This window comes from Silurus meridionalis, chromosome 8, assembly GCF_014805685.1.
Source record: "Silurus meridionalis isolate SWU-2019-XX chromosome 8, ASM1480568v1, whole genome shotgun sequence".
NCBI lineage: Eukaryota > Metazoa > Chordata > Actinopteri > Siluriformes > Siluridae > Silurus > Silurus meridionalis.
Genome location: NC_060891.1, coordinates 1,349,538 through 1,364,840, shown reverse-complemented (window position 1 = coordinate 1,364,840; position 15,303 = coordinate 1,349,538). Strand labels below are relative to the sequence as shown.

Here is a 15,303-nt window from a genome sequence, read left to right as displayed (position 1 = left end):
ATTAGATTTATTCATTCATGTATTCATGATTCAGTAGAGATTATTATTTTATTTTTTTTAAATGAAGTTCAGTACTTTTTTACATAGTGTTTTTTAATCCAGTATCCATTTTAAATCGGTTGATTAATCGGTTATCGGCGAGTACGATCCAACCAAGCTATCGATATCGGTAAAATGCGTGACATCCGGCTGTCGACTTTTACTCTTATGGCATTGTCTGTACTGTGTGCATGTTTCAGTCAAAAGAATGTGGCATCCATACTACAAAAAGAGTGTTAGAGTCACTCCCTATAATGCTCATCCTCTGGATCCTTTAGCTCCTGGTTCTGTAAATTATGGCTTTCTATTTATTTACTTTCTCAGTTATTTCCAAAACACATTGTATTACATGGAAACAACTGTACGTTCTGTCATGCTGAATTGCTGCCTGCTTGCATCTCTCATAAACTTGTATTGTGATCTTTTGTCACCTCAGCAGGGGAGATCCACACCCCTAAGCTCTACTCTCCGGAAAAAGGGGATCATTTGAGTGGTTGGGAAGGAAAGGATCAGATTGATGCTGAAACACACACACTGAGGATATAATCGTATATCGATATATAGTATATCTGTGATAGGTTTGTTTTAAATCAAGAGCATTTGGAGCACCGAGCTTCTGCAGAGGTTTGGGAAGAATTGGATGGTGTTTAAGTGTGTTTACTTTCTGTCACTGAGCGGTCTGCATGTGAGACGAGGGACGAAAGAAGCATCGAAAGAAACACATTACTCACTGAATGATGCCTCCCCAAAGGAAGCGGCCATTTTCTTACCGAAAAGCCTCCAGCACGGTGCGCTCCGGCAGCCTGGGCACCACTCTCGCAAACGCGCTTCTGAAGTCCTCGACCTTGAGGAATCCGCGGCCTGCGGGAAAAAAAAACGAGGTTCATCAAAATCACATCTACCGAGGGTCTTCCTAGGAAAGGTTGTTAGTACAAACCCCAGGACTGTCTTTAAAGGGTACAGATTTTATTAAGTGCAATATTTAGTGAACTTCTAGTCACCCTGTGGCAGGTTTATTAAAATAACTCTCTGTGGGTGCATTGAGGTTCTGGAAACGAAAAATAAATACAAATAATATGGACCACCAGCAACCATCTAATCAGGACACATCATTACTATCGAATTCTTTAACCATCGAAGACCTCGTCTTTATGCTTGGACTGAATTCTGTAGTCATTTTAGATAAAACGAATGAAGAAACGAATCTGAAAAACAATCATGTTGAGAACTGCCCGTTTCCTGCTCTTGCTGTTGAGTTGGTGTTTTTTTTTTTTTCCTGTGAGGGCTGATAGAAAGAGACAGAATTCGACTCCGAGTGCCAAAGGAATTGCTTCCTGAGAGCACTGAGGATCTGGTGTCTCCAAGCTCGTCATTCTGCCACCGTGGGCTTTGATTCACCGGAAATAGCTCCCCTGAGGAGCTTTAGAACACTGTCGTCCAAAGTCAGGGCTGAAAGTGGAATATGTTTAGCGTGTCTGCTGAACTGATGAGGGGGGGTTGGAGCGGCTCTGAGCTGAGGATCACAGGGATGAGAGCAAACATAGAGCGGTGCATATCAATTCCCAGGACTGACCGTACTACAGCACTTTCACCAGATCAGCAAAAAATTGCAGCTCAAATCGATTGAGTGAAGGACGAAAAGCACACACCCACAAACTGGAGTGCGGAAAAAAAAACACAAAAACATATCCACTCTAACAGTTTTACTTGCACAATACATGCAACAATAATTAATTAACGTTACGCCATGACGATGCTGAATTTCTAATCCTATTGATCAGAAGGTGTTGATTATTTCTCATTAACAGCAGCTTCCATGCTCTGTACCTGTCACTGTTCATTATTAGATAAAACCTGATGTCTATATGATTTGTAATATCTATTCATTACGTCTATAGTGGTTCCATTAAGCTCATTGGCAACATTTAAAAATTTGTATCATTTATTTTTCCTATGGATGAAATAAACAGTTATCAAACTGAGTGCATAAAAATATAAAATATATCATATAATTGTTTTACCAGTGGCAGACGAAGTACATAAACCAGGTAGTTCAGTTAAAGTAAAGATTCACTCAGTAAAATGTGACTCCAGTAAACCTAAAAGTCTTCTATTAAACTTTCACTTGAGTAAAAGTACAAAAATATTTCCCTTCAAATGTACTTAAGTATTAAAATACTATTATTTATTATAACTCTAATGTTTCTATTATCATTATCATATCATCACAAGATTCTTTAATTAATCACCTCAGTTTATGTGGAAAGACTCAAATGTGACTCTCAGCACACTGGTCTTTTAATAGAATGATATTAATGACTCAAACACTGATTGATTTCTATTACAATGATCATGAGCCCAAAACCTTTAACAAAAACGTGTAAACGAGGTCACGTGTGTTGTGGTGAGTTCGAGTCTGTAGTTTCTTCATCATTTATTCCTCTCTAAATGTTCTACTTGATGTTGAACTGATGCTGAACTGTATGTTGGTGATCAGTAGATGCACCGAGCGCCGATCAGAACACGTGTAAAACAGAGCGTGCGCTCGATCCTGATTGGTGACTCGCCACGTGTTTCACCAGTTACGTTTTTATCCTTGTAAATAAAAAGGAATGACTGATTTCACAAAATGTAGCTAAAAAAAGAGTCAATATTTGACTTTGAAATGTGTATTACACTGTAATACACTGTGTATTAAATATTACACTGGGTTTAATTGTTAAGGTTTTTTGATGTGGTATGAAGAATTTTAATGTCGTGTGATAATACAGGACATTTCTAAGCTAATTTCTGTGCAAAAGTCTAAAAAGTACTGGTAATGTTCACAGTATAAAATGTAGACTGGTATGTTTGATATGCAGAAGGCATGCTTTGGCATAAAAACCCACATGCTCCTGAGCTGGTTCTACTACAGGTAGGATGGAGAGCCAATGTCAATAAGTGTGTGGCCTGCTTTGATGGAGAGGTGGGGTCTACGTGAGAAAATGACAGGTTTTCTGGCGGTGCCAAGCACACTCCATCACTGGGCACGCTGCCACATCAGCTCAGGATAGAGGTAGCACACTTAAGCGTGCTTTTCCCCTCAATTTGTTCCCATTGAAGACAAGGACGGGGGTGACAGCGCTGACGAAGCCTTCAAACACCTCACGCAGCTGCGGCAGGCGATGCTGAAGACAGCGGAGGGCTCGCCGGCGTTGGCATGCTGTCAGATCCTTCACGCACGGAAAACCCAAACAGAGGTTTTAAGCTAAGTTGGCAGAGGAACAAAGGCAATCTATCCTGGAGCTGATGAAATTATTGAGACGTGTTGCGGCAATATAAACTTTGAACTAAACGGCTTCTCTGGCAGCTGTCGCTCTAATGCTGGTCTTGTTTTAACGCATTTGTGTACAGCGGAAGTTTCTGATTAGAAAAGGGAACAATCACGATAGTGCTGTAGAGAAACAAAGCACACTGTGAGACACTGTTACCACCCCAAAGTCCTGGGATATTGGATTTCACTTATACCACAGTAATTAAAGATTCATTATAGATTGGCATATACACTATATCGCCAAATGTGGACACCTGGTCATAAGTATGGTATGTGCTTTTTAAGCACCGTATTCCACATTTAGTCCAAATGTGCGCTTATATTTCCCTCCACTCTACTGGGAAGATGTTCCACTAGGAACACAAGGGTGTTAGTAAAGTAAGTTAGTGATATAGGTGAGGTGAGAAGGCCTGGGGTACAGTTAGTGTTCACATTCATCCCAAAGGGTTGAGATCAGAGCTCTATAGCAGGCCACTCAAGATTTTCCTCTCCAAACCATGTAAACCAGATCTTCATGCTGGAACAGGTTTGGGTCTCCAAAGTTCAAGTAAAGTATGGTAGAAGAGATCAGGAGTCCCAATACTTTTGTCTATATAGTGTATTATTTTATCTATTTAGAGTTACATTTTAGTAGTAGGATAGTTCTCACTTGCATTATAGCATTATATAGTTATTTTCTCATTGTTTTTCTGGGTAAAATGAAAATACTTTATGGGAAGTATTTTCATTTTACCCAGAAAAACACTTTTGTTCCCTTAATGGGAAATTTACAGTTTTATCACTGACAATCAAAGTGCTGACACTGGAGACTCCTTCCATAAATGTTAAATTATCATTGATTTCATATTTCTTAATCTGTTTACGTGGCCCCTCCTCTATACAAGTCACTTGAGTCACTAGACACAAATCAAGTTTACTCATATTTAAAGCGCATAAACTGTGGTTTGCAGCAGCACTACTCTTAGAGCTGCATTTGTAGAAAACTAAACGGTAAAAAAACTGTAAAAAAAAAAAAAAAAATATATATATATATAATTTTTTTTAACAGTTTTTTACCGTTTTTCTACAAAAGCAGCTCTGAGAATAGTGCTGCTGCAAACCACAGGTTTTATATATATATATATATATATATATATATATATATATATATATATATATATATATATATATATATATATATATAATTCTTATAAAAAGTAGCTGAATCTAAATTCTACTAAACTCGTTACTATACTAAATTCTCGTAATCTAAAATTAGCTCATACTGATTTGCTGGAAAAAAAAAAGCTACTAAAAAAAGTTGCTAAAAGTCTAATTTCCAAACTTCGATGCAGACTCCTGAGCGCCGCTCGTAAATTAGCTCATTTTCAGGTCGCTAATAATTCAAAGAAAGGATGAATGAACTCTGGCGAAGTAATTTGGTCCTTCAGATGAATTTGATGGTTCACTAGCAATCTCATTTCAAATCAACATCCACCTCAAACAAGTTTCAGTATTTGGAGATACACTTTTCTTTTAGATCGATTTAAAGGTACAGTCAGTCGTTGCGGTAGAGGTTCAGCTGGATGGAGATCATACTGTTTCCTGGGTTCTCCCGAAGATCTGAATTAGGCATGTTTTAATGAAAGACGCTGGAATTTGAGTAGAACATTAACTTGTGTAACAAAAGAAAAACACTGATCCAACCTTTAATTTTAAGGAAGAAATGGACAAGTTATAAGAAGTGCAAGACATTTGAGTTAAACCGCAAAGACCGATAGAGAAAAGGTGTTCAGAAAGGATGGAAGGAAGAATGAAACAGGATGTGCCCCCTGCATATATACGCTTGTGCACTTCTTTATGAAGGTCATTGGGGTTAATTAAAAAGTTCTCCTCCTTCACTCTAAATTAAATCACTCTCATCTGATTCTCTGGTATGATTTAAGCAAGAACAAAATTTAATTAGTTATTTATACACACACACACCACAGCAAAGGAATCTATATTATATATATATATATATATATACACACATACTGAATCACAATTTTTACGATCTTACAATACGACAAAATTATACAAATATCTCCAGTTTCGTGTGGTAGGGAAATGTAGCTGCCAGGATTTTCGCATCTCCTGCCTTGTGAGACGCCTTATTCTCACCAGCAGTTGACTGAGTTTATCTGTCTCGATTTTTTCAGCGTGTGACTTTTCCCACTGTTTTTGGTGTTTTAAAGCCCAGTTTCAACTATTGTCGCTCTTCTTTTAATCAGTGTCGCCGGACACTGAATCAGAGCGCACTGATTAGTCGCCGCCCTTCACTCGCTGCCACGTACATGTATACTGTATAGTTTAGACATTACGGTAGTGCAAATTGCTCTGTTTTGCTAAAGGATGTACAGTAATCCGCCGTTTATCGCGGTGGTTAGGTTCCAAAACCCCTGCGAAACTGTTAAAAAACGCGATAAAAAGACGCTACCTGAAAAATGCTATTTCTTTTATACAGTACTGTACTGTATTTTACTTCATTTTATAATTAATAATTATATTTTTATGATAAAATTTCATTATTTTAACATAAAACTCCATAAAAACAATTCTCTGTAAGTGTTTTGGACTTCGCGAGACACCGGGAAAATCAGTCAAACTAATTAGTTTGGTGCCAAATGCAATTCCGCGATAAACCGGGGGCGTGAGATTAGAACCGTGGTAAAGCGGGGGATTACTGTACTGTGATTGGTTAAATTATTAACACATTACTGTACACCACCCCATTACTGATCATTCTTTAAGTCTCCTGTGTAGGCAAGGCCACGTCTCAACTTACAATACTTTTACGTTACAGTGGGGTCATCGCAACACATCTGCATCGTAATTCAGGGAAAACCTGCAACCTGCACACACTTCTGCTGCAGTTTCTACAACATTTCTACAGAGTGTGGATGATCCACTGGGACTGCGCAACCTATTTCATCGCATTGTCCCCCAACACCCTCTCAATCTGAAACTCTATTAATTTCAGAAAAGGACTTAATTCTGGGCTCAAACAAGTGCGTCAAAAACTGTTACGGCCTGAATTAGAAGAAAGGAGCGATTTTACAGGCCTTTTAGCTCTAAAGCAAATCATTGAAGAGCTAACAGCGTTCACAGACCTGTACAAGCCGCACAGAGGACGATAAAACTCATTTTTTTTACTGTTCACATTTGGAAAATGTAAAGCTTGGAGTGCGGTTGTTAAAGTGCAGAGAGGAGATGAACAGCCTGTTCGAGGAGGCGAGAAGCTGCAGAGAGACAGTGCTCTCGGTTCAACCTTCATTCACTTTCTGCATAGTGAAAAACTTCAGAAGTGCTCTGGAGAAAAACCAAAGCCACAACAGTACAAATAAAGTACCTGATAATATTTAGCTACACAATTTTAAGTCAAAAAATGAGTTGAGTTTTTCCAAAGATGACGTTTGTTTTATGGGGATAAAAAGCGTCTCCAGCTGACCGTCTCATTATGGGAAGACGCTCAGCCTCAGCTTGTTTAGTGCAATTTACCAAATTTTGTTAGCTTTATTTAATATTAAATATGCTTTCAAATAAGGAGAATAATCTTAGTTTCAATCCATGACCCCTCGCGAGTAACAAAAGATTGTGAGGTTTTGACTCTCCTTCTGATTTTTTCTGATTTGTCATAAATGTTTTATTTACTACTAATACAGTCGTTTTTCAAACATTATTATGTAATTTATTAGTACAAACTCTGAACTTTCGAGTCACTCGCGGCTTCTCGCGAACTATCCGATTTTCCGAGTGTCAAGGTCGCGAGTATGGAGGTTCCACTGAATTTCTACAGTTCGCTTTGGTATTTTTATGTGTTATGAACACTACTGTTATATATGAATGTATCCTGCTGATAAGTCACGCGTTACGAACGCATTGTAATAAGATATGACAGTGTTCAAATTCGATCGCTGACTTTTTCAAGACTTTTTATGGCTTATATGATGGAATTGAGAACAACTTGTTGACTAAACATTAAGCTATAAAGAAACAGTAAACTGTATTTTGGAATGAATGGAAAATTTGGATTGGTGATTTGCTGCAGTAGAAGAGGAATAAAACACTTGAATATCTTCGAATAAAACGCTGTTTTCTCCCCTCACACTTGAGAAGTTAAGATTGAAGTTTTTCGATACGATGAAACCTTCATGTTAGCTGCACCCTACACTACTGCTAAGGTTGAAAAACAGTGTTTCTTTAACCAAAGCAGAGGACAGAACGAGAGATAGAGGCGCGGAGCGAGGAACATACAGTGCAGATCAAACGCCCTGAAGATTCGTCTCGTCTTCTCATATGGATCCCCTGCTGATAACTTCCTCCCCATGAGAGACACAAACTGCTCCAAAGAGACCCCTTTAAAAGAGATAGAGAGACAGAGAGTAAGAAAAAAAAAGAAAGACAGACGCTGGGTTTATATTACAGAGCTCTCCTCACAAGTGCCTCTACTTCCTTTACATGGCAGTCATCTGAAGGCACTGTGTTTAAAGGAGTAATACGTCTCCCTCTTGCCTGCAGGGTAGTCATTTTTCTCTGAGTGCTGTTATTGAGATGAAAAAGCCCGACTGCGGGGTTCTAGGCAGCGTTTTTTCGGGGAAACACCGAGCGTACGCAGGGATGCACGGGACTCTCCAGGGCTTCCGTCACACCGACATGTATGAGTCTTGGAGACATTTTTGGTGATTAATTAACAGATTGGAGTTCAGACCCTCCTGATCTATCATGATTCATGATATATACATAAAAAGAATGCATTAAACAATTACATACTACCTAACATGTCAAAAACACTCACTAAAAACTGAACACAAAAATAAAAGTGCATGCATCTGAGAAAGAGATGTGTATGGATTATCTAATGTCTGATAAAAAGCCCATCCTTTCCAGGCCTGCACTGCTTCTGACGCTGAGGAAATTAGGGCAGTCGTAGCCTCGGGAGGTTTACAGGACATCACAGAGGGAAGTGGATATCACTACCCTCATCATGTAGATTTCTTATGCGTGAATATTTAAGAAAATAATGAGCTGTATTTCGGAAAACAAAATATTCAAATAGTAGTGTATTTATTCAGCTCAGGCTTGTTTACACAAGTATTTCTTGGAAAAGAAAAAAACTAGTAAAAAAAAAAACGAAAGATGGAAATCTGTGTGGGCTTCTTTAAAAATCCATCCCTCTCTCTATCTCTCTTTTGCTCCCTTTCCTTCATACAGTGCTGTTGAGGAGAAAACCAATGGAGGGCTGATTGCCATTCCCTCAGATACAGAGCACATCCGTCACAGGGAGGGTGTCAGCTGGGTGGTCTCATCTCCTGCTTTTTTTCCTTTCCCTGTATCTCTTCTCCTCTCCTCTTCTCCCCTCTAACCCTCTACAACGCAATCCCTCTATTTTCACCCGCGCCGTTGCTCAACATCCAGCCTGTCACTTCGCGTACACGTGAAACGTGATAAATGGCGTACAGTGCGGCGTGTAGATTGGATGCTGAAGCGAGTGCAGGTTGGTTCTCTCTGTAGTGCGTGACGTTGGATGTGAAGAGAAAAGAAAACGTGGTCAGGAGGTTAAAGTGCAGGATGTCGGCTTTTCGTTTAATGGTGTCTACGACTGACGGATAAAACCTCGCTCTGACCTTGTGTTAAAGTAGTAGTTCAAGCAAAAAAATTTAATAATAAAATCGCACAAACAGAGGGTTTGGTCTCCAAGAACAAGGAATTTCTGATTGATTGCGGTTTCATCCGAAGACTTTTCTGTAAATCTCTGAATCTCAAACCACACACACACACACACACACACACACACACACACACACACACACACACACACACACACACACACTGAAAATGTTCTAATGTGGTTTAGGAATTAACTGGACCTTCTGCCACCAATAAGCATGAGCTCAGCATTAATTTGAACTCTAAGACAGGATCTGAGTAGCTGGATTAGATATCCAGAAACGATCTGGTCCTTAAGCTTCGCCCACCAAACAGAATTTCCCCAGAAAGCTGTAACTGATGTGCGTCTTAATAACAAAAAATAGGGCGAAATAATTTTGTGCTTTACCTACATATATATATTTTTTTTCCTACACAGTATACACTATATTATAGTGTTGCACCATAGTGTTGGATTCCTATTGGTTGATTAAAAACCCATTTTTATGCTAATGTGCAATGCAAGTGTACAAAGTGTGCAAAAGTAAGAATTGAAAGCCAAAAGATGGTCACACCAAACACTGATCAGACTTCTTTTCTGTTCATTTACTTTCATTTTTAATTTTAAATTTTTTTTAAATAATTTAATTTGACAGAAATCATTTATTAACGGCTTTTTATTTTTTTTCACAGTGTCCCAATACTTTTGCAATGTTCTGTATGTTTACTATTAGATCGTTTGAGAAATCTGCCATACGAGTCCCTGTGAATAAGACTTTACTAAGAAACTCATGCAAATATATATGCAAATATATGCACGTTCGACCAATCAGATTCGAGAAATGAAATGCATTTTGTTACTATTTAGAAATCAGGGTTTATTTTTGAGTTCCATTACAAATCCGATGTATTACACCTTCATTGTTTCAATGGCAAAATAAAAATAAAAATAAAGCGTAGTCTGAACTCACACACTGATTTTTTGTTTTTTCTGGTTAAAAGACTCGTCGCTCATTAAAGAGTCTTGAATATAAATGAGACGAGTTTTTTTTTTTTGCGTACGGATCTTTCAGAGATACATATGTAGAGCTTGTGATCTAATCGGCTGCGGTGTGCGTTTGTTGAGTCTCCGCCGTCCCCGAGCAGCTCGACGGCTGTTTAAACAAAAGCCACGATAAATAACTCCATCTGCAAAATAAAGCCGATATTTGTGGGAGGGTTTTTTTTCTGACAGGAATGTAATGGAAAAGAAATATTTGCGGGATTTGGAAGCTGAGTGTGTTGAAGTCTCGGGAAACAGGAACGAGAAAGTTTTCACTGCATCAAGATCGGCGGTCGAATGACGGCGCGTGATTGGCTGTTCTGGTAGATTTTAGATGTGCGTTCACCAAATGCTGCTTTGCAGGACGTATTGGCATCATTTTACCAGGTCGATCAATGGAAAAGGAGTGTCGCTGAGCAGATATCAATCCCATTAATGAAATAATAATAATGTCTTTCCGAAAGACAATAATATAGAAAAAGGATTGACTGGAGCAGATCGGTTTAATCTGATAATCGCAGATGTCGTCAAAACTACAAGATCACGTGCAGAGAATATCAAACGTGTTTTAACATAACATAGCACGAGCCATTGTTCTGTCCATTAGATGCGCTAAATATTCGCCTGATATGTTGCTTAGCAACCAATGCTTCCTGTTAACACCCTCCATTGTATGGCAGAAGAATGCTGTTTGATTATTGCAAATGTTATTAATAATTAAAAAATAATAATTATCAGTTATTGAACGCTGGGTTTTATCATATTGTTTTGTTACTGCGTTCTCGTGCTTGGACTTTATAAAATCACTGAAACATGCAGTTTCTTGTGGACTTTGGTTATATTACACTGCAGCGCTGTGAAACTCTGGATTCTTATTGGCCAGGAGGTATTCATTCATTTATTATATACAGTGTACACACACACACACACACACACACACACACACACACACACATCCCGAACAGACACAACATTATGACAGGTAAAGTAAATAACACTTTCTCCTCAAAGTTGATGTTAGAAGCAGGAAAAATGGGCGTAAGGATTTAAGCAAGTTTGACAAATTGTGACGTCTAGACATCTGGGTCAGAGCGTCTCCGAAACTGCAGCTCTTGTGGGATGTTCTGGTCTGCAGTATTTAGTCATCTATCAAAAGTGCTCCAAGAAAGGAACAGTGGTGAACCGGCGACAGGGCCAGGGGCGGCTGAGGCTCATCGATGCACGTGAGGAGCAAAGCACGTGTGGTCCGATCGAACAGACGAGCTCCTGTAGCTCAAACTTCTGAAGAAGTTCATGCTGTTCTGATAGAATGGTTTTAGAGTACACAGTGCATCGCAGTTTGTTGCGCGTGGGGCGGCGTAGCCATGGACCAGACACGATTAAGCAGGTGGTCTTGATGTTATGTCCAAACGATATGTAAAAATAGACAACAGCACCGAGCTGCTCTCAGGATCGGTACCGCAAATTCTGCACTCCTATAATATGTTATTATAGATAAATATGTATATTTAGATTTATTAGATTTCATTCATTCATATACCTTTGATATTTGCACTTCTGGTTGGATGCTAACAGCATTTCATTGGCCCTGTACCTGTTCCTGTACCTGAGACACGTGAAAGTTCCTCTGTCATTGTTTCTATGCAAAAAACTGGGTAACAGTCAGAAACACGTGAGAATGAGTGGAAAAATAGAGATTATTTTTTTTTTTTAAGTTTCTCAGACCAGCCAGCCCTGACACTGAGGTGTTCACCAGAACAAGACAGCTCTATAAAACCCTGGCTCTCGTGTTGCATTTATTACTCAAAGCAAAGTAAGACAGAAGAAAAGGAAAGGAGTGAGTGGGCTACTGAGAGACGGCGACGTATCCTGGCTCAGACGCCGCCGTTCGAGTGGGATCTATTCTCTAAGAAAGTCTGCCGGAGGGAACCTGCGGCTCGGTCTCGCCAATCCTTCCCCATTAGGGCCAGCAACCCACTCCTTCCTGCCTTCCTGCCATCACTAATTTAGTAATCACATGAAATTCAGAAGAGGGGCAATTTAATACGCCGCTTGCTCGGAGCGAGATTTAACGCTGGAGTATTTCATCACTGCGAGCAAACCACTTTAACTAATTTATCTCGCGCTTTCCTGTGGGGCAGTATACAAAAGCAATTTGCTCGTGGCGTAAAACAAGAGACAAATTGCTTACTAATCTAGGTCTTCAACCGTTTAATGTCTCTCCTTAAAAAAAAAACAAAAAAAAAAACAGCTTGCCAACCCTCTTTTCTTCAGCGTCCCTGTCTGTCAAACGGTGTGTTTCGTTCCAAAATCCCTTTTTTTCCCTTCTTTTTTTTGTGAGGGGTCTTTTTATTCGTGGCAACGTGCAAAAAAGGATTACACGAAATCAAATCAAGCTTTCGTTTCCCTTGAGTAGTGTGTATAAAGCGAGGTCTTTCTTCAGTTTAAATGGAGATGGAGATGAGTCACCTCTGTGATGAAAAAAGGTAATAGACGAGCTCTTCAGGAGCCGCCTGAGGACCAAACCCTGATGTTAAACGTGACGTTTAACATATTTGAAACTATAGGAAATTATATCTGATGTATGACAAGTTTAAAGTGCTTCCTCACACACACACACACACACACACACACACACACACACACACACACAAGATGTAATCTGAAACGACCTGTTCATCATGTCCATACCTGGACAGTTTGGTGTAGCACAAGCCTCCAGCATCATACTGGTCTCTGACTGCAATTAGAAAAAAAGTAGGAAATCATTAAATCAATTAATTAAAATATTTTTTTATTTCTATGCAAATGCATGAAAAATTCACACACTGCTTTAATTCTTAAAAACCACCACATGCCTACAAGATAATAATGCACACAATGTCGCCCTCTAGCGGCTGCGTTCAGGATTTACCTTGGAAGGTTTATAACCGAACAGCATGACCACTGCTATCTTCAGATCCTCCCTGGACAAATAGCTCTTCTTTTCCACATCACACTGATCAAAAACCTGTTTTTTTAGAGATAATAAATAAAGTTAGACGCGAAAATAATGATAGATACCCGGAAAAACTATTCTGCGCGTGTTTGTTGTAGTTTCTTTAAACAATAAAGGGGCGTATACGAGTAAAATGCATTGAATGTTATTGAGACTTTCAGAGCCCGGATAGCTCAGTCGGTAGAGCATCAGACTTTTAATCTGAGGGTCCAGGGTTCAAGTCCCTGTTCGGGCGGAAATTATTTTTGACTTTCAAAGAAAGAAAAAAAAAAACAGAAGTGCACTAAATCTACATTTGAAGTGTGATAAGTGTTTTGTCAGGTGGTAAACTTTTATAGTTCAGTACACACTCCGAGCTCGTTTAGCTAGCTAAGGACTCGGGATTAGCTCTACCACACTTTCTCCGCTAGGCACCGGTTTCTCGCGGCTCTGTAGACACGCTTACCGACACAAACTTCCTCCTGTCAGCAGCGGTTATTCTCCTCTCCTCGATCTTACACACCGCAGAGGCCCTACAGGCGGCCATTTCCCCCTCTGTCCCCTTCGGAATCTGTCGCCTCTCAGCGTTACGTTTGAAAAAATCTCCATGGCGACGCGTTGGCACGCACGGGAGCCCTCTAACGGACGTCGCTCGCATGACATCTCAAATAAACGCCCCCTCACTTCACGAGTGCACTACCTAGGGGGCAGGATCACTGTGTCTTCCTGACACGGCGTAGTGCACTATGAATACAACTCGACCGCGAAAGTGATACGGCCACCGTCCTATACCAGGATGTGCATACCTAACAGTGCGTCTCTCGCAGGGTTTCAGATTATCATCCATTTATAATCTGACTATCTATTATAACATCGATCTTATATTATATTATATTTAATAACAATTACGTAAAAAGAAGGGAGCAGGGCGCGTTTCAAATTTCCTTTGCGACCGTCAAGTCTAAAATGGCGGCCTGCTCACTACATTAGTGTACTACTTCAGGTTAGATTCTACACGCTCACACACTACCTAGTGCACTACATATCCGATCGGGTGCTGATTGAGATTCGGCCAAGTGTCAAGCTTGAGTACTAGGAAAGCCAAATTACTTGAAGTTAGATACGACTATCCTTTTAACAACGACTCGATGTAATAAAAGTCACAAAAACGGATTTCTGCAAATATTTATTTCATGTACTCTGTAAAACACGTATTTTATTTTTGTTTAAGTCAGATGTTACACGAAATCAATTTAAACCAGTTAAAACTATCTTCTTCTTCTTTCAACTGCTCCAATTAGGGGGCGCCACAGCGGATCAGCCGTCTCGATACCCCCCTTCCCTTCTTTCCTCACACATCCACAAACCTCCTCCTTCATCTTTCTCTTTTCTTTCTTCCTGGTGGCTCCATCCTCAGCATTCTCCTACTGATATACCCCTTGTCCCTCCTCTGCACATGTCCAAACCATCTCAATCTCACCTCCCTCGCCATGTCTCCAAAATGTTCGCATGCGTCCTATAAACTTTCCCTTTCATTCTCACAGATACTCTTCTATCACAAATCACTCCTGCTATCACTCTTCTCCACCCACTCCACCCTGCCTGCACTCTTTTCTTCACTTCTCTAACACACTCTCCATTACTCTGCAGTGTTGACCCCAGGTACCTGAACTCCTCCACCTTCTCCATCTCTTCTCCCTGCAACCGCACCCCTCCACTGCCCTCCCTCTCCTTCACACACATGTACTCTGTCTTACTCCTACTGACTTTCATTCCCCTTCTCTCCAGCGTGTACCTCCACCTCTCCAGGCTCTTCTCCACCTGCTCCCTATGCTCACCACAAATCACAATATCATCCACAAACATCATAGTCCATGGAGACTCCTGTCTGACCTCGTCCATCAACCTGTCTATCACCACTGAAAACAGGAAAGGGCTCAGAGCCGATACTTGATGCAGTCCAACCTCCACCTTGAACCAGTCTGTCGTTCCTACTGCACACTTCACTGCTGTCACACTGTCCTCATACATGTCCTGCACCACCCTTACATACTTCTCTGACACACCAGACTTCCTCTTACAATACCACAACTCCTCTCTCCACCCTGTCGTACGCTTTCTCTAAATCCACAAACACACAATGCAACTTCTTCTGACCTTCTCTATACTTCTCCATCAACATTCTCAAAGCAAATATTACATCCGTAGTGCTCTTCGTTAGTATCGAAACCATACTGTTGCTCACAGATGGTCACCTCTTCTCTC

The 15,303-nt window shown here is 40.1% G+C and overlaps 1 protein-coding gene and 1 non-coding gene across 15 annotated transcripts in view; one reads left to right on the top strand and one right to left on the bottom strand.

Annotated features, from left to right (window-relative positions):
- The window catches only part of efcab11 (EF-hand calcium binding domain 11), a 61,729-nt gene extending 48,053 nt beyond the window's left edge, over positions 1 to 13,676 (bottom strand). For 5 of the 14 annotated variants that reach the window (XR_006926601.1, XM_046854981.1, XM_046854980.1 and 2 more), the window contains exons 1-5: positions 13,505 to 13,667; positions 12,976 to 13,071; positions 12,753 to 12,801; positions 7,628 to 7,729; positions 810 to 900 (exon numbers count right to left, since the gene is read on the bottom strand). Coding sequence is in view for 13 of the 14 variants with exons in the window: in XM_046854981.1 (XP_046710937.1) it covers positions 810 to 900; positions 7,628 to 7,729; positions 12,753 to 12,801; positions 12,976 to 13,071; positions 13,505 to 13,585 (419 nt within the window). In the remaining variant the exon portion in view is untranslated. Of the gene's footprint in view, positions 1 to 109; positions 501 to 809; positions 901 to 7,627; positions 7,730 to 12,752; positions 12,802 to 12,975; positions 13,072 to 13,504 lie in introns of those variants that run through there. The other 9 variants (XM_046854976.1, XM_046854978.1, XM_046854985.1 and 6 more) reach the window with 8 other exon arrangements.
- On the top strand, positions 13,222 to 13,294 carry trnak-uuu. Its single transcript has one exon. It is a non-coding gene; the product is annotated as a tRNA-Lys (tRNA).
- Positions 13,677 to 15,303: the final 1,627 nt, after the last annotated feature.